This window comes from Macaca fascicularis, chromosome 5 (assembly GCF_037993035.2).
Source record: "Macaca fascicularis isolate 582-1 chromosome 5, T2T-MFA8v1.1".
NCBI classification, from domain to species: Eukaryota; Metazoa; Chordata; class Mammalia; order Primates; family Cercopithecidae; genus Macaca; species Macaca fascicularis.
This window is the reverse complement of record NC_088379.1, coordinates 77853798-77873542: the sequence shown is the minus strand read 5'-3', so window position 1 is coordinate 77873542 and position 19745 is coordinate 77853798. Positions and strand designations below refer to the sequence as shown.

General features: G+C 38.1%; 1 protein-coding gene across 8 annotated transcripts in view; it reads left to right on the top strand.

Moving 5' to 3' along the window:
- The window catches only part of CEP135 (centrosomal protein 135), an 83965-nt gene that overhangs the window by 36519 nt on the left and 27701 nt on the right, over nt 1-19745 (top strand). For 6 of the 8 annotated variants that reach the window (XR_012434907.1, XM_005555245.5, XM_065545178.2 and 3 more), the window contains 3 exons: nt 6114-6265; nt 13489-13604; nt 13677-13831. Coding sequence is in view for 6 of the 8 variants with exons in the window: in XM_005555245.5 (XP_005555302.1) it covers nt 6114-6265; nt 13489-13604; nt 13677-13831 (423 nt within the window). In the remaining 2 variants the exon portion in view is untranslated. Of the gene's footprint in view, nt 1-6113; nt 6266-13488; nt 13605-13676; nt 13833-19745 lie in introns of those variants that run through there. The other 2 variants (XR_012434908.1, XM_074039968.1) reach the window with 2 other exon arrangements.

Below are 19745 nucleotides of genomic sequence, written 5' to 3'. Positions count from 1 at the left end.
TTAAATGAGTTAATGCATATAAAGAACTTAGAAGCATGCCCGGCATATTGTAAGCTCTTAGTAGGTATTAGCTATAATTATTGCTATTTTGCTGTTATAAAAAAAATCATATAGGCCAGGCATAGTGGCTCATGCCTATAATCCCAGCACTTTGGGAGGCCAAGGTGAAGCAGGTGGATCAGTTGAGCCCAGGATTTTGAGACCAGCCTGGGTAAGATAGTGATACCCCATCTCTACAAAAAATTTACAAATTGGCCAGGCATGGTGGCAGGCACCTGTGGTCCCAGCTACTTGGGAGGCTGAAGTAAGAGGATCACTGGAACCTAGGAGTTCAAGGCTGCAGTGAGCTGTGATCACACCACTGCACTCCAGTCTGGGTGACAGAGCAAGACCCTGTTTCCAAAATAAGAAAAAAAAAATTATATAATACCAACGTAGAGTAAAAAGAAATTCACTTCCATTCCTTATTACTCTCTCTAGAGATAGGATTTTTAACAATTTGGTATGTTTTTGTTTTTATAATTTCAACTTTTATTTTAGATTCAGGGGTACATGTACAGTTTGTTATATGGGTATACTGTGTGATGCTGAGATTTGGGGTACAGTTGATCCCATCACCCAGGTAGTGAGCATAGTACCCAGTAGTTTGTCAACCTTTGATGTGTTTTGTTTTGGCTAGCTTCTATTACTATGCCTTCACTGTCTTAATTTATTTGCCTTCTAATTCTGTCATCTGAGTTGGTTGAAGTGTCACCTCATCATGGTTTATATTTTCCTGTATCTTTCTGTGCCTGGTAATTTAATTTTAGATTGGATGCCAGACATTGTGACTCTTACCTTCTTGGTTGCTAGATAGTTTGTATTACTATGAAATACTCTTGAGGTTTTTTCTGGGATGCAGTTAAACTATATGGAAGTAGCCTGATCTTTTTCAGTCTTGCCTTTAAGCTTTGTTAGGTGGGATCAAAGTAGCGTTTAGTCTTGAAATAATTTTGTTTCACTACTGAGATAAAACCCTTTTGAGTACACTGCCTGTTATCCTATGAATTATGAGGTTTCCAAATGACTGATGGGCACAGGAACCTTTCCTGGCCCTGCATGAGCTCTGAGTATTGTTCTCTCTAGTTTGTTCCTGGTTCTTTCCCTGGCCTTGGGTAGTCTTCTCTATGCTGAGCTCTACTCAGCCAAAAACTTAAAGGGTACCCTTTATAGATCTGTGTAGCTCTCACTCTTTGCACTTCTCCTCTAATACCTGTCCTGCAAACTTTAGCTGCTTTGGCCTTCTTTGACCCTCATGCCTGTCTTCTGAACTTAGGGCAGACCACTGGGTTCCATGTTGGTTCCTTTCCCTGTGTCACAGTCTGGAAATTTTTCAGGCAATAAGCTGGAGCAAATGTAAAGATCATCACATTTGTTTCCTGTCTCTCAGGGGTCACTGGTCATCATTACCTGATGCCTAGTGCCCTGAAAACCATTGTTTCATATATCTCATCCAACTTTTTAGTTATTTCAGGCAGAAGAGTAAATCTGGTCCCTATCACTCCAGCTTGACCAGAAGCTAAAAACAGTAATATTAATTACTGGAAAATGTATCTGAAGAAATTACTAGAAGTCATTGGAAAGGAACAAATAAGAAAATATTTTAAAAGTTAAAATGTTGGAGAATAGCCTGAGATGATCTAATATTCAGACTAATATTTAGTTAGAACTCAAGGAGGATATAATAGAATGTAGGAGAGACAGTATTTGAAGAGATAATGATTGATGATTTTGTAGATATGAAAACACAGGAACCCTCTGATTCAAAATGAATTCCAAAAGCATGACACATCCCAAGCAAGATAAATAAAAGGAAAATGCATACAATTTTAGTAGTCATGAATAATACAATTTATCTATGGATAAATTTACAGAATCTTTATAGGAAACATTATGCAACCATATTGAAAGTCATTGAATAAAAACTAAGTAAGTGGAGGATTATATCAGGTTTATAAAAAAGGTTATAAAAATAACATAAATTTTCCCCAACTTGATCTATAGAGTTGAGGTAGCTCTAGTTGAAATCCCAGTAAGATTGTGTGGGAGGTGAGGGGGAAGAATTGACAATAGATCTTAAAATTTACTTGGAAGCAAAGAGCCAAGAATCACAGAAATTTTAAAGAACATGGTGCTAGACTTGCCCTCCCAGATGTGAAGCCTTTAGAGTCATAGTAATATATAATAGGCTGGGCGCGATGGCTCACACTTGTAATCCTAGCTCTTTGGGAGCCTGAGGCGGGAGGATCACTTGAGGTTAGGAGTTCAAGATCAGCCTGGCCAACATGGTGAAACTCCATCTCTACTAAAAATATGAAAATTAGCCAGGTGAGGTGGCACACGCCTGTAGTCCCAGCTACTTGGGAGGCAGAGGCAGGAGAATCACTTGAACCCAGGAGGTAGAGGTTGCAGTGAGCTGAGATCATGCCACTGCACTTCAGCCTGGGTGACAGAGCAAGACTATGCCTCAGGGAAAAAAAAAAAAAAAGGCCGGGCGCGGTGGCTCACGCCTGAAATCCCAGCACTTTGGGAGGCTGAGGCTGGCGGATCACGAGGTCAGGAGATCAAGACCATTCTGGCTAACACGGTGAAACCCCGTCTCTACTAAAAATAATACAAAAATTAGCCAGGCATGATGGCGGGCGCCTGTAGTCCCAGCTACTCGGGAGGCTGAGGCAGGAGAATGGCGGGAACCCGGGAGGCGGAGCTTGCTGTGAGCCAAGATGGCGCCACTGCACTCCAGCCTACAGAGCGAGACTCCGTGTCAAAAAAAAAAAGAAGAAATAATAAAACAACAGGGATTGAGAGAAACTGATCAAACCCAGTAGAGAGCAAACCCACACATTTAAGAATTTGATCTGTGAGGTAACTCAGATCAATGGGAAAAGGAATGATTATTCACTGATTCTCAGACTGTTGGCTATTCATATTTTAGAAGGAAAAAATTGGATCCTAACTCAAATGTGCCATACCCAAAAATCAGTTAAAGGTTACTTGCAGCCTTGAATGTTCAAGATATTACTACATTTTTAAAAGAAGTACAGGAGAAGATCTTTTTGACCTTGGAGAAATAATAGTATCAGTCATTTATATAGCATTCACTATGTTTCAGATACTTTTCTCAACATTTTATACCCAATTATTTTAATTTCACAACAATCATAAAGTAAATGCTAATATTGTCCTCATTTCACAAATAAGGAAACTGAGGCAGAGGGGAACCTTGCCTAAGATCACACAGCTAGCAGGTGTCTGGTGCCAGCATGTGTGCCCCTAAACAAGACACAAACACGAATAAGTTTATTCCTTAAAGGAAAACACTGATAAGTGGGACCACATTGACAAAAACATCTTTGTTTCTCTACTTAACTATAAATCGAAAAGACAAGCCACTGATAGAACAATTTGTTACACATTTAATCCCCCTCCCCTGAAAAAGCCTCAACAGAAGGTGTGAATGAATAAACTCTTCGCGGAGGAAGAAATACAAATGGCTAATAAAAGATAATTCTACCTCAATAATGGGGGAAATGTAAATTAAAACAGTAAAATCATTTTACATCAAGGCATGAGAAATTAACAAGTTGTAACATGTATTAGCAAATATGTGTAGCTCCTGGGAGTGCAAACTTCATATCTGTTCCAAAAAAATTGGTATTATCTAGCAAAGGCATACCCTATGAGCCAGCAATTCCCTTTCTAGATATGTACTGGATATGATGGAGCTCAGCAAAATACGATCCCCAGGGCAAATGCAGCCTCAAGTCTCTTTTTGCAGCACGGTTTTGCTTATTTATTTATATATTGTCTGTGGCTGCTTTTGTGCTAAGATGGTGTAGTGGGGACTGATCATAAGGCCAGCAAAACTGCCTTTTTTCTTGTAAATTTTTTTCCTTTAGTTAGTAATTGACGTTGTTTTGGTTTGCTTTGCTTTTTGTTACCGATTTTCTTTGACCCTATTGCTAATTTTTGTCAAGAGCTCCATTGTCTCTGACTTACGCCTTTAAATATGTTTTGAATATCCAAACATCAGTTTCAGTTTTTTTCTTCTAAAAACCTCACTTCTAGAGCTGTGTATTCTTATTCCTTTACTGTCATTTTAGCAGTGGTTTCAGAGGGAGGTGAGATAAACTATGTGTGATCAGTCCACAGTTTTAACTGGAAGACTTACATTTATTGCTAATATTTACTGGTTTTAAAATTTAAATATAGATCATTTTCCCATCTAGAATTTATTTTTGTATGTAAAATAAAGAAGAAATCCAGCTAAGTTTTTTTTCCAATGAGTATTTGTCCCCACACTTATTTATTTTAAAGAGACAGAGTCTTGCTCTGTTGCCCAGGCTGGAGTGCTGTTGTATGATCACAGCTCACTGCCTCCTCCAACTCCTGGGCTCAAGCGATCCTCCCACCTCAGCCTCCCTAGTAGCTAGGACTACAGGTATACCATCATGCCTGGCTAATTTTAAAAACATTTTTATTGTAGAGACAGGGTCTCACTATGTTTCCCAGGCTGGTCTCGAGCTCCTGGCCTCAAGCAGTCTTCCTGGCCTCAAGTGATCCTCATGCATTGGCCTCCCAAAGTACTAGGATTAAAGGTGTGAGCCACCATGCCCAGCCCACTACTCTTATTTTTAAAGTTTATCCTTTTCCTACTTCCCAAAAATGCTATCTTTTCTAAATTTACATCTGTACATTTTTTTTTTTTACTGTTTTCACTTTCATAAATTTGCTTGTGCATTTGTATGTGAAATCGTCACTGTTCTAATTATAATAACTTTTTTTTTTTTTTTTTGGAGAGAGTCTCGCTCTGTCGCCCAGGCAGGAGTGCAGTGGCGCGGTCTCGGCTCATTGCAACCTCTGCCACCCGGTTTCAAGCGATTCTCCTGCCTCGGCCTCCTGAGTAGCTAGGACGACAGGCATGTGCCACCATGCCCAGTTAATTTTTTGTATTTTTTCGTAGAGATGGGGTTTCACCATGCTAGCCAGGGTGGTCACCATCTCCTGACCTCATGATCCGCCCACCTCAGCCTCCCATATAGTAACTTTATAGTTTGTTTTGATATCTCAAAAAGCAAGTATACTTGTATTTTTTCCAAAAATTTTTCCGGTTTTTTTCTTTCTTTTTTTTTTTTTTTTGGTAAATGAATTTAGAATCAAATCTAAGCCATCCCTGTCTTTAAAAAGGATGTGTTAGAATTTGTATTGGAATTCCATTGAATTTACAAATTATTTGAGGACATTTTATTATATTTACAATATTGTGCTCCCATCAAGAAACATTGTGTGCCTTTACATTATGTCAGGTTATGTTCTGTGCTCTTCAGGAAAATTATACTGTTTTCTTCACATAAATCTTGCCCACTTTGTGTTTGGGTTACAATGTTTTGTGCTGTGTTTTTTTCCCCTCAATTCAGTCCTATTTACTTATTGTGTTTTAGAAATTCCCCAAAATTTTCATGCTACCATTGGTTTCCCTTCCTGTTTCATTGCTGTTACAGATACATTCTTTTCTCTTCATGCTTTTTATATTTTGTTTGTATCTTTAATGATAGTGAGGAGAGAGAAAGTTTACACCCATTCTGACTCCTAGAACCTAAACTGTACATGTGACTTCTAAAATTTTTTTGCCGGGCGCGGTGGCTCAAGCCTGTAATCCCAGCACTTTGGGAGGCCGAGACGGGCGGATCACGAGGTCAGGAGATCGAGACCATCCTGGCTAACACGGTGAAACCCCGTCTCTACTAAAAAATACAAAAAAAAACTAGCCGGGCGAGGTGGCGGGCGCCTGTAGTCCCGGCTACTCGGGAGGCTGAGGCAGAAGAATAGCGGGAACCCGGGAGGCGGAGCTTGCAGTGAGCTGAGATCCGGCCACAGCACTCCAGCCTGGGTGACAGAGCGAGACTCCGTCTCAAAAAAAAAAATAATAATAAAATAAATAAATAAATAAAATTTTTTTAAAACTAAATCTATGTTCTTAGTTTTCTTCCAGAAATATTATTAAAGAGTGCCTAAGAAAAATATAATTAACATATTAAGATGTATACCTATTATTTTTTTAATTTAAATTATAGCTTGAAAGCGAAAAATATGAATTAAAGTCTAAAGTGTTAATAATGAAAGAAACAATAGAGTCGTTAGAGAACAAATTAAAAGTCCAAGCTCAAAAATTTAGCCATGTGGCTGGTGACTCATCTCATCAGAAAACAGAGGTGAACTCACTTAGGTAAGTTTATTCAAAATTTTCTAATTTCATTTCTGGGAACGTGTTTGTGGTTATGTAAAGTTTATAACCATAGCATTTTGGACTGGGCCTTTGAGCAGTAGTTTTAGAAGTTGGCTTTGCAGCAGACTCACCTGGGAGCTTTTGAAAAGTATGAATTTAAGGGGCTGATTTTGGGAGGTTCTAATTCACTGAGAATCTACTTGGGTAGGTTTTGGGTATCTGTGTTTTTTAAAAGAAATTTCACAGATTATTATGATTGCAGGCAAAGTTTTTCAACCTCCTTCCTTTTGAAATCCTATTAAATACTTCAGATCATTTGTATTCCATAGTGTAAGATTACTAGAAATTACAGAATTGTTTACTACCTATGCCATTTTCTTTCTCTTTCTTGCCTGTTTCAGTGAAATGTAAAGTCAGAGAATTTATCTCCTATTTTTAGCCTTTTCTGACTTAGAAACAGAAATTTTTAAGTAGGGAGGTAAGACATATGAATAGTATTCCTTTTAGGAAGCTAACTCTGGTGGAAATATGGAACATGGATTTCAAGTCTTAGAGATTGATGACAAAAAAAGGAGACCAAGGATCTGGACTGAAGCAGTGGTAATGAACTCAGAGAACAGAGACCAAATTTAAGAAACACTTTTTACATAAAATCAAAAAGTTTAGATGACTAATATGGGGCTGAGAAATACAATAAGTAGAACATTTACCTTAGCATACTAAGTTGTTTGTTAGTCATTAATTAATTTAGAATATAGAAGACTTAAGGAAACAAAAGGCAAACAAAGCTTTTTTTCTGGTCAGGGTAGCTGCAATAACTAAAAAGATACTGAAGGTCGGAAAAAGGGGACCACTCTGAAGAATCTGAGGAAACACTTCTCTCTTAATTACATTTGCAGTCAGAATCAGGAAAAGATTTTCACATGTCAGCAAGACATTACATCTGTGAAACACTTAGTCATGAAACAGTGACAACTTGAGATCAGAAAGGATATAGTAATGACACTTTTAAAAAAAGATTTAACAAATTAAAACTGAAAAGTTAGTGAATGGCATTAGATATTGCAGAAAACTGAGTTGGTGAAATAGAAAAAACAAACTCATGAAAGTCACCCAGAACTCTAAAGAACAAAAATAAATGATGAGAAAAAAGACACAGATCCAATATACAAAAAACTAGGAATCACAGAAGTATATAGTAAACAGAGCAAATATGAGAATCAAAGGAATTAGGAAAAGTCTGTGACTGTAGTTCATAAGGGTTCTCTGATTATCTAATGACTTAATGAAATAAGACCAAGAACTGGGTGTGTCTAGTTAATTAAGGAATACTATATTAGTGACTCATACAGAACATCTCCAGTTTTCCTCTTTTGCTTCTCTGACGATAGTTTTGATAGGTTAGACCTCAGGAAGAACTAAAGTAGATACTGCTTTTTTCTTTGCTTTTTTCTGTAAGAGGAGACCTGAGTGGACCAGTATGTCCTCTGGCTCATGTCTGGATTCAGCTCCAAAGTACAGATAACATGGTATATTCTTGTCATCCAGAATTTTACTTTTCACTTTTGTGTCCAGCTGACTGGATCTAGCATTTAATCCATTTTGTTTTTCCTTGAGGTTATAGCTGAAACACCTCTTTTCCTCATAGGAGGCTTTTTCCAGTCTTAGAAGGCAGAGCTCTCAGTGCCGTCTCTTGGATAATCTAGCCTATAGCTCCTTTGGAGTTTTACTTCTTGTACTAATACTAATATCCTTTTCTCTTATAAGCTCAATCTGCCTCTTCCCTCACCTAGGAGTAATTCAGTCCCTGGCCCATAGTGAGAATTTTTGTCTACCTTTCTACCAGGTTACCTTGTATAACCTGGGGATATGACATTATTTCATAACTTCGTTTTGCTGTAACAGAAAAATATAACTTATTTTGTCTCTTAGGAAAGTGTATCAATTGTATTCTCCATATAAGTGAGTATTGGTAGAACCATGAGTTGAAACCATTGAATCCAAGTTCAAAGCAAAACCAAATACAAACCATCATACCCAGCACTCTTGGGAAGTAAAACCATGTTATCCAAACCTTTTGCCACTTTCAATATGATTAATAGAGCTCTTGCTACTCCTTTGATCACATTATGTTCTCTTTTCCTTGACATGAAGACATTGTAGAAGCTGAGAGTCAGGGCCAGGCATGGTGGCTCATGCCTGTAATTTCAACACTTTGGGATTATAGTTTCAACACTTGGGAGGCCAAGGTGGGAGGATCACTTGAGCCCAGGAATTCAAGAGCAGCCTGGGCAATGTGGTAAAACCTTATCTCTGCAAAAAATACAAAAGTCAGCCAGGCATGGTAGCATGTGCCTATATTCCCAGCTGCCCGAGAGGCTGAGGTAGGAGGATTGCTTGAGCCTAGGAGTTCAAGGCTACAGTGAGCCATGCTCATGCCACTGTATTCTAGCCTGGGTGACAGAGTGAGACTGTCTCAGATAGATAAGGCATATGTTCCTTTCCATCCCCCTGAGATACCCATCTTCTTTTTCCCTTCCTGTGTCAGGCCTTTTCCACCAAATTTTATTACTAACAAACAGAATTTTCTATATCAAGCATAATCATCTTTTTTTTTTTTTTTTTTTTTTTGAGACAAAGTCTTGCTCTGTCACCCAGGCTGGAGCGCAGTGGCACGATCTTGGCTCACTGCAACCTCCACCTCCTGGGTTCAAGCAATTCTCCTGCCTTAGCCTTCCGAGTAGCTGGGATTACAGGTGCCTGCCACCATGCCCGGCTAATTTTTGTATTTTTAGTAGAGACGGGGTTTCACCATCTTGGCCAGGCTGGTCTCAAACACCTGACCTCAGGTGATGCACCCACCTTAGCCTCCCGAAGTGCTGGGATTACAGGCGTGAGCCACCACGTCCGGCCTAAGCACAGTTTAATTGTCCAAATAGAGAATCTTTTGTCTGGTTTCTTTGTCTATTTTCAGAGCGCATAATATAAAATCTCACTTTTTAACCACATTTTAAAGTTAAATTACTGTCATCTCCCTTTAATTGCAGCATTTAATGAGATCTGGCATTTTATACCCTAGATCAAAGCTACAGAATGCTGTAAAGGAACTTTTGTCTACCCAGGAAGGATAGTCTCCCGGAGCATGCTAGCCAGTCTTTAGAGCTGAGGTCAACAGTCTTTTTTTTTTTTTTTTTTTTTGTAAACAGACAAGAGTCAGTATTTTAGACCAAGCTTATCCAACCCACCGTATTTTGTTGTCTCTTTTGTTTTAGGCTTTCAGCAGCCTGAAGCCATGGTTTTTAGTCTGTCTCTAGTAATAAGTGAAACAGGGATGAGAAAGAGACTTTACTGGCCCAACCAGAAACAGAACCTAAGAACCCGTGACTGTTATTATCTCGCTTGGACACCCTGTTAGACTGTGTGGGCTATATAGTTTATGTCACACCTACTTAACACTGCCCTTGTAGCTTGAAAGTAGCCCTAGACAATATATAAAACGAAGTAGTGTGGTTGTATTCGGATACTTTATTATGGACACTGAAATTTGGATTTCATATAATTTTCATATGTCGCTAAATAATAATTTTCTGTTGAAAAATTTTTTTAGTCATTTAAACATGTAAAAACCATGAATACCACTCAGGCCTTGCAGAAATTGGCATCCGGCTATAGTTTGTCAACCCCTGCTCAAGGAAAAATTGTTTCCAGCCCAGTTAGACAACTCACTTTTCTCAGTCAACCCCCTAGTAAGCATCCTTAAGCCTCACAACTGCCAGCTATGAGGCTCTACACAATGAGAATCCTGCAGCTGAAAATACTGTCAGACTGTTCTCAGTTCACCTTAGTCTTTATCTGCGTTTGTTCAAAACCAGAGGGTATACTCTTATCTAGTATCAAATAGATGCTGTAGCAGATTTTCCTGGAAATGACCCATAAACTCTAGCCCATATATATTAGTTGTTTTATTAGGATTTCTTTAGCTGTATTCAGAAAACCAAATGTAACTAGTCTCCCATGAGAAGTATTTATTTGTTAAGGTAATTTATAACCATTTTATTTTATTTTACTTATTTTGAGACAGGGTCTCACTCTGTCAGTCTGGAGTGTAGTGGCACAATCATGGTTCACTGAAACCTTGACCTCCTGGCTCAAGTAATCCTCCCATCTCAGCCTCCTGAGTAGCTGGGACTATAGGCATGCACCACTACACTCAGCTAAGTTTTAAAAATTTCTGTGGAGACAGGATCTCACAATGTTGCCCAGGCAGTTCTTGAACTCCTGGGCTCAAGAGAACCATTTTAGATAAGGGAAAGAAGACTCATAAGTTACCTGGGATGCTTAAGAACTGTCTTCTGGGCATTCCTAACATTTTTTTTCTACCAGGAAAGAAAGAGGAACCAGAGCCCTGAGTGAGGATAGCTGAGTTTGTGGATCTAGAATTGAAAGGGTCAAGGGATCTAGGGCCACCAGTTACAACCATCATCCCCATGAAGAAATCTAAAAGAAAATCCATGCCTAATTTCTTTTCCCTCTCTGACTGATCAAGAGATGATACTTACTCATCTTTCTTAGTGGTGGGCTATAACTATAGACTACTGGGAGAAATCTAAAATAAAAACAGGGGTACCACATCAGTCTCTCCCTCTCTTTTTTTTTTTCTAATAGGTCATTAAAATTCCAAACCTACCTTAGATGGTGCTTTAGCTCCATTTTAGAACTTGAACACTTCTTAGGAACAGAGGATCCTTTAAGATGCTGTCTTTGTTTAAAATTTACTGCATCATGATGGAAATAATTACTTTTGTCCCCTAAAATGAGATCATGCATAGCTCCGTGTAATATAATATAACTGAGGAATTTGAAGCTCAAAGAGATGGACCTCTACCCAGTCACATCTGCTAAGTGAAGGGCCAGAACTTAAGTTCATTTTTATTGCTTCATTCTCTGGTGAGAAGTTGTTACTTCCCTTTGCTACGTTTATAGCATTTTCGAAGCTAAGAAACTGGTTCATTTTTCCTAACTTGATTCTCAAAATTTCCTTTCCAAACACCATTATGAACAACTAATAACGGCAGTCACTCAGCTCTTCTTTCCTGTGACTTCTACACCTCAACTGTTTCGTTGAGAGAACCTTTATCTTAGCAAAACTTTGGTCAGAAAAGTTAAATTCAAGGTCTGGTATCGAGTCTCGTCTTCTTTTCTTTCTACGCTAGAATATCAAAAAACAAAGCTATTTTTAGGACTCACCCAAGGGCTTCCTTTATATGTATGTATATCAAGATGTGATCCTGCTTTTGTCAACCCCACTTTCATTAGGAAGTCACCCCGCTTTATGAAGTTAGATATAAAGCAGTCTTTACATTTCTACCTGGAATTTCAAGCACTGCCAACTGCTCAGTGTCCTTCATTAGGGATTCTGCGGGCCATTCTGTTTTTGAAAGGACTCTGTATAGCTTCCTGGCAGGCGTTTTCTCTTTCACATAGAGGATGTTGGCCTTCCTATATTCTGCAAATAAGGCATTACGATGTAGTAGAAGAACGTCGTTATAGTGTTAGAGTAGCCTTAATTTGCATCTTTTCTTTGCCCTTACTTGCTTGGTGACCTTGGACAAGTTTTTTGTTGTTTGTATTAAATTGGGATAATAGTTCTAATTATGGAACCGTCCTGATTATGGTACTGTTCTAGGAATAAATGAGCTAATATGTACAAAGTACCACTCTCTGTTGTTATATCCCATGGAACAGCAGTTCTAGCTTTTAGGAATAGCTTGAATACAGTGCAGTCACCTGAACCCGAACCTCACACATAATTTTAGGAAGATTGCTTGAACCTAGTGTCTTTCTAATTTGGCTTGGTTTAGTTTTGCAAGTCTAAATAAATCAGTCCCAACTTGACTCTCCTCTCTACCTCTTGATCATCATTCACTTGCTATTAGAACAGTCAGGTCATGTGTTTTGTCTTTCAGAATACCTCAATACAGCCAAGTAAAACTTCTTCATTTCTATAAAGATGTCCCATCTTATTAGTGGTTTTGGAATTCAAACCTCCTTTCCTTTAGGCAATTCTAAGCTAAGCTCTCCTCAGTATCTTTTTCCATGTCTTATTCCTCAAAGGAAACCTAAAAGGAATCCATGGAAATTCCTGATAAATACTCTGAGATGAGAGCCGTGTCTTTTCAGCAAGGCAGGATTGTGAACTCCCAGATCAGGGCTAAAAGTGTTCTGAAGACTGCATGACATGAAAGCGATTTTTTACTGTTAAACCTTCCAGGAACAGTACTTCTGAAAAATAATCCTACTGATCAGTAACAGATTTCTCTGAAACCGTCTTTATTGTTAACTACGTAGGCCTCTGTACATCCTTTCTTTTGCTCCCTGAACGAAGTCTTTAATCTTAAATCCCCATTGTACTGTGGGAAATGCCTACTTTCCCTGCTTTCTGTGTCTCTATTTGACTACTCAGCCAAAAAGTCAGAATAAGAAGCAATATTAAAAGCTGACAGGTCAGGGCTGGGAATGGTGGCTTATGCCTGTAATCCCAGCACTTTGGGAGACCGAGGCAGATGGATTGCTTGAGCTTAGGAGTTTGAGACCAGCCTGGGCAACATGGTAAAACCCCATCTCTACTAAAAATAGAAAAATTAGATAGGTCTGGTGGTCTACGTCTGTAGTCCCAGCCTCTAGGGATGCTGAGGTAGGAGGATCACCTGAGCCCAGGAGGCAGAGGTTGCAGTGAGCTGAGATCTTACCACTGTACTCCAGCCTGTGTGTCAGAGGGAGACCCTGTCTCAAACAAACAAAAAAAAGAACTCACTGGTTGGGATGGTTAGAATTTATGGATAGTGCTTTGAAATGCCAGGTCATACTGTAAGAACAGGATTTTTCCTTTGCCTGCACTATTAGAAAAAGATTTAAAGGAAAAGGGGTTAACATTAGGAAACTAAGAAGAGCTTTAAAACTACCAAGAAGCTTCTAGAAAAGAACACACAATTAATTTGATTTTTATACTATATTATTTTTAGGAAGATGGAACCGTTTTAGAGAATAGTGGACAGCTAGAAATAATATATAATACCATAGATTATACTGGAAGAGCTTTAAAATAAAAAATAACAAAAACTTTAAAAATAAGACATCAAAATATTTTTAAGAAATCTCATTTTTTAAAAGTATTTCTATGAGAGAGAAAGAATACCATGTGTTTTTGTCTGTTGATTCTTTAGGATAGTAATTGAGCAGCTACAGCGGTCAGTTGATGACTATCAGCACCGACTTTCCATTAAAAGAGGTGAACTTGAATCAGCCCAAGCACAAATTAAAATACTGGAGGAAAAAATAGGTAAATGTTTTAAATTTTGTTTCTGCTAATCCTAATATACTTTGTCTAACAAACATTTCTTTTCATTTGCAGATGAATTAAACCTTAAGATGACTTCACAAGATGAGGAGGCTCATGTAATGAAAAAGACCATTGGTGTTATTGATAAAGAAAAAGACTTTCTCCAGGAGACTGTAGATGAGAAGACAGAAAAGATTGCAGATTTGCAAGAAAACCTAGCTAATAAAGTATGTGATCATTTAATATAATTCTCCAGCATCCAAACAGAACAGATTTTTGTTTTTGTTTTTGAGATGGGATCTCACTCCGTTGCCCAGGCTGCAGTGCAGTGGCATGATCACAGCTCACTGCAGCCTCTACCTCTTGGGCTCAAGGAATCCTCCCACCTCAGCAATTGGAGTTACAGGCATGGGCCACTACCCCTAGCCCGAAAAGATATTGTATTTTCACGTATGCATTTCTTTTTTTAAAGGTTTATTTACTTTTGGCAGGATATGGTGGCTCACACCTGTAATCTCAGCACTTTGGGAGGCTGAGGCGGGAGGATTGCTTGAGCTCAGGAGTTCAAGACAAGCCTGTGCCACATGGTGAGACCCCATCTTTGCCAAAAATAAAAAAAAATAGCTAGGTGTGATAGTGTGCACCTGTGGTCCCAGTTGCTCAGGAAGCTGAGGTGGGAGGATCACTTGAGCCCAAGCGCGGAGATTGCACTGAGCTGAGATCATGCCACTGCACTCCAGCCTGGGTGACAGAGCAAGACTCTGCCTCTAAATGAATGAATGAATGAATGAATGAATGAATAAATAAATAAAAAGTTTATGTGCTTTTATGGGTACATATGAGATGTACATATTTTTGGGTTACATGTGATAATTTGAGACATTCATATAATCAAGTCAGGGTAATTGGGATATTTATCACTTTATTTTTTTCTTTATGCTAGGAATGTGTGAATTATTCTCTTTTAGCTGTTTTGAAGTGTGTGCTGGATTAGTGTTAACTAGAATCACCCTACTGATATCTCTCGAACACCAGGTCTTACTTCTAAGTGTATATTTGTGCCCATTAATCAACCTCTCTTCACGCCTCCTCCCTCATCCTTTTACTGGTCTTTGGTAACCACCAGTCTACTCTCTGCCTTCATGAGATCCACTTTTTATCACCCACATATAGGTGAGAACAAACAATATTTGTGTTTCTGTGCTTGACATGGTTCACTTAACATCATGACCTCCAGGTCCTTCCGTGTTGCTGCAAATGACAGCATTTCATTCATTTTCATGGCTGAATAATATTTCCTGTGTATATATACTGGGGGCAGATATTTCTTCGATATATTGATTTCCTCTCTTTCAGATATTTACTCAGTAATGGAATTGCAGGATCATATGGTAGTTCTATTTTTAGTTTTTTGAGGAACCTTCATACACTGTTTTCCATAGTGGCTGTACTAATTTACATCCCACCAACAGTGTACAAGAGTTCCTGTTTCTCCACATCCTTGCCAGCATCTGTTATTCCCCATCTTTTTGATAAAAGGCATTCTAACTGGGGTGAGATGATATCTCATTGTAGTTTTAATTTGCATTGCTCTGATAATTAGTCATGTTGAGCATTTTTTACATGCTTTTTGACCATCTGTATATTTTTTTTGAGAACTGTCTATGAAAATCTTTGCCCATTTTAAAATTGGATTATTTGGGTTTTTTTGCTGTTGAGTTGTTTGAGCTCCTTGTATGTTCTGTTTATTAATCCCTTGTCAGATGGATAGTTTGCAGATATTTTCTCCCATTCTGTAGGTTGTCTCTTCACTTTGTTAATTGTTTCCATTGCTATGCAGACGCTTTTTGGCTTAATGTAATCCCATTTGTCTGTTTTTACTTTTGTTGCCTGTGCTTTTAAAATCTTACACAAACAATATTTGTCCACACCAATGTCCCAGAGCATTTCCCCAACATTTTCTTCTAGTAGTTCCATAGTTTCAGGTCATAGATTCTAGTCTTTAATCCACTTTGATTTGAGTGTTGTATGTGGTGAGAGATAGGGGTCCAGTTTCATTATTCTGTATGTGGTTATCCAGTTTTCCCAGCACCACTTATTGAAAAGACTGCCCTTTCCCCGTTATATGTTCTTGGCATCTTGTTGAAAATGAGTTGGCTTTAAATGTGTGGATTTATATCTGGGTCCTCTATTATGTTCTGTTGGTCTGTGTGTCTTGTTTTTATGCCAGTACCATGCTGATTGGATAGCTATATAGTATATTTTGAAGTCAGTTAGTGTGATCTCCAGCTTTGTTTTTTTGCTCAGGATTGCTTTGGCTCTTTGGGGTCTTTTCAATTTATTTGAGGATTTTTTTTTTTCTGTATCTGTGAGGAATGTTGATTGTGTTCTAATAGGGATTACATTGAATCTGTAAATTGCTTTGGGTGTTATTATCATTTTAGCAACATTAATTCCATCAATCCATGAGTATGGAATATCCTTCTATTTTTTTATGGTCTCTTCTATTTCTTTCATCAGTGTTTTGTAGTTTTCCGTGTATAGCTCTTTCATATATTTGGTTAAATTGATTTCTAGGTGTTTTCTATTCTTTGCAGCTATTGTAAATGGAATTGTTTTCTTGATTTCTTTTTCAGATTGCTGTTGGAGTATAAAAATGCTGTTGATTTTTGTAATCTTGATTTTGTATTGTGCAGCTTTACTGAATTTTCTTATCAGTTCCAGCAGTTTTTTAGTGAAGTGTTAAAGTTTTTCTAAATACAAGATCATGTAGTCTGCATACAAGGCTAATTTGACTTCTTCTTTTCAATTTGGATGCCCTTTATTTCTTTCTCTTGACTATTTGCCCTGGCCAGGATTTCTAGGATTATGTTGAATAAAAGTGTGAAAGTGGGCATCCTTGGCTTGTTCCAGATCTTATAGGAGAGGCTTTCAGGTTTTCCCCATTCAATATTATGTTGACTCTAGGGTTTGTCATATATGGCCTTTGTTATTTTGAGGTATTTTTTTTGTACCCTTTGTTGAGGGTTTTTACAATAAAGGGATGTTCCAACTTATTGAATGCTTTTTCAGCATCTATTGAAATGATTTATATGGCTTCTGTTCTTCTGTTAATGTATCACATTTATTGATTGTGCATGTTGAACCATCCTTGCATCCTTGGGATGAATCCCACTTGATCATGGTGAATGATCTTTTTGATTTATTTAAAAAGTATTGTTGAATTTAGTTTGCTAGTATTTTGTTGAGGATTTTTGCACCTATGTGCATCAGTGATATTGGCCTGTAGTTTTCTTTTTTTGTTGTGTCTTTGTCTGGTTTTGGTATCAGGATAATGCTGGCCTTGTAGAATGAATTTGGAAGTATTCCACCCTCTTCAATTTTCTTGAAGAGTTTGAGCAGGAATTGGTATTAGTTCTTCTTTAGATGTTCAGTAGAGTTCAGCAGTAAACCCATTAGGTCCTGGACTTTTCTTTTGTGGAAGACTTCTTATTACAGCTTCTATCTTACTACTTGTTATTGGTTTGTTGAAGTTTTCTGTTTCTTCATGGTTCAAACTTGGTAGCTTGTAAGTGTCCAGGAATTTATCCATTTCTTCTAGGTTTTCCAGTTTGTTGGCATGTGATTGTAATTGTCTTTCATGATTCCTTGTATTTCTATGGTCACAGTTATGTCCCCTTTTTTGTTTCTGATTTTATTTATTGGGTCTTGTCTCTTTTTTTCTTGTCAGCCTTAAAGGTTTGTTGATTTTGTTTATCTTTTTAAAAAAACAACTTTTCATTTCATTGATCTTTTGTATTTTCTCTTTCTTTTTTTCTGAGATAGAGTCTCGCTCTGTCACCCAGGCTGGAGTGCAGTGGTGCAATCTCGGCTCACTGCATGCTCCACCTCCCGGGTTCATGCTGTTCTCCTGCCTCAGCCTCCCAAGTAACTGGAACTACAGGCAACCGCCACCACGCCTGGCTAATTTCTTTTTGTATTTTTAGTAGAGATGGAGTTTCACCATGTTAGCCAGGATGGTCTCGATCTCCTGACCTCGTGATCCGTCCACCTCGTCCATACCTTTAAATGTTTCTTTTTCCAAAGTGCTGGGATTACAGGCGTGAGCCACTGTGCCCAGCAGATCTTTTATATTTTCATCTCAATTTCATTTATTTTTGCTCTGATCTTTATTCTTTCTGACCTTCTACTAATTTGGAGTTTGGTTTGTTCCTGCTTTTCTAGTTCCTTTCTAGTTTCTGGTTGACGTACATCATCACTAGTTTGTTTATTTGAAGTCTTTCTAGTTGAGGTACATCATCACTAGGTTGTTTATTTGAAGTCTTGGTTTTTCTTGTTGGTTTTTGTTTTTTTTTTTTTTGAGACAGGGTCTCACTCTATTGCCCAGGCAAGTGCAGTAGCAAGATCATGGCTCATTGCAGCCTTGACCTTTCAGACACAAGCAATCCTCCTACCTCAGCCTCCCAATTAGCTTGTGCTACAGACGTGTGCCGCCATGCCCAGCTAATTTTTAATTTTTTTGTAGAGACGGTGTCTTACCATGTTTCCGAGGCTGGTCTCCAACTCCTAGGCTCAAGCAGTCCTCTGGCTAAGCCTCCCCAAGTGCTGGGATTACAGGCATGAGCCACCATGCTCAGCCTCAACTTTTTTGATACAGACATTTATTGCTATAAACTTCCCTCTTAGCTCTGTTTTTGCAGTATTTCATAGATTTTGGTACATTATATTTCCCTTTTCATTTGTTTCAATACTTTTTTAATTGCCTTTTTCATTTCTTCATTGACCCATTGGTCATTCGAGAGCAACTGTTGTTTAATTTTGATGTGTTTGTGTAGTTTCCAGTGTTTCTCTTATTGATTTCTAGTTTTATTCCGTTTTGTTCAGAAAAGGTACTTGATATGCTTTCTACTTTCTTGAATTTGTTGAAACTTGTTTTATGGCGTGAACTATGGTCTATTCTGTAGAACGTTCCATGTGCTGATAAAAAGAATTTATTCTGAAGCATTTGGGTGAAATGTTCTGCAAATGTCAGTTGGGCATATTTGTCTAGTGTACAGATTAACTCCAATGTTTCTTTGTTGATTTTATGTCAACATGATCTGTCCATTACTGATAGTGGGGTGCTGAAGTCCCCTACCATTATCGTATTGCAGTGTGTCTCTCTTTTTAGATGTATTTATGTTTGTTTTATATACCTAGGAACTCTGGTGTTGGGTGCATAAATATGTATAATTATTATACCCTCTTTCTGTATTGACCCCTTTATAATTCTATGTAGTGACTTTTGTTGTCTCTTTTTATAGTCTTTGACTTCTAGTTTACTTTGTCTGATGTGAGTAAAGCTACTCCTTCTGTTTTTGTTTGCATGACATATCTTTTTCCATCCATTCACTTTCAGTCTTATTTGTGTCTTTATAGGTGAGATGGGCTTCCTGTAGGCAGTATATAGTTGGGTCTTCTTTTTAACCATTCAAACACTCAGTCTTTTAATTGGAGAATGGAGTCAGTTTCCATTCAGTGTTGTAAATGATATGGAAGGACTTAATGCTGCCTTTTTTTTTTTTTGCTTTTTTTCTAGTTGTTTTATAACTCTTCTCTTTCTTCACTTCTTATTGTCATCCGTGGTTAAGTGATTTTCTCTGGTAGTATGTTTTAATTAATTGCTTTTTATAGCTTTTTACAGTGTGGTTACCATGAAGCTTACAAAACATATCTTATAACAAGTTATTTTAAAGAACTGACAACTTATCTTAGATTACACACACAGAATTAAAACAAAGAAGGCCAGGCATGTTGGCTCACACCTTAATCTGGACACTTTGGGAGACCAAGATGGGAAGATTGCTTGAGGCCACAAGTTTAACACTAGCCTGGGCAACATAATGAGACCCCATCTCTACCAAAATAAAAAAAATTAGCTGGGCATGGTGGTACCTGTAGTCCCAGATATTCAGGAGCCTGAGGCAGGAGGATCACTTGAGCCCAGGAGTTTAAGGCTGTAGTGATCTATGATCACACCATTGCACTTCAAGTCTGGGTGACAGAACAAGACCCAGTCTCTAAAAAACAAACAACGAACAAAAAGACAAAACAAAAAACCCACAAAGAAATAACTAAAAAAAATTCTACACTTTATCTCCC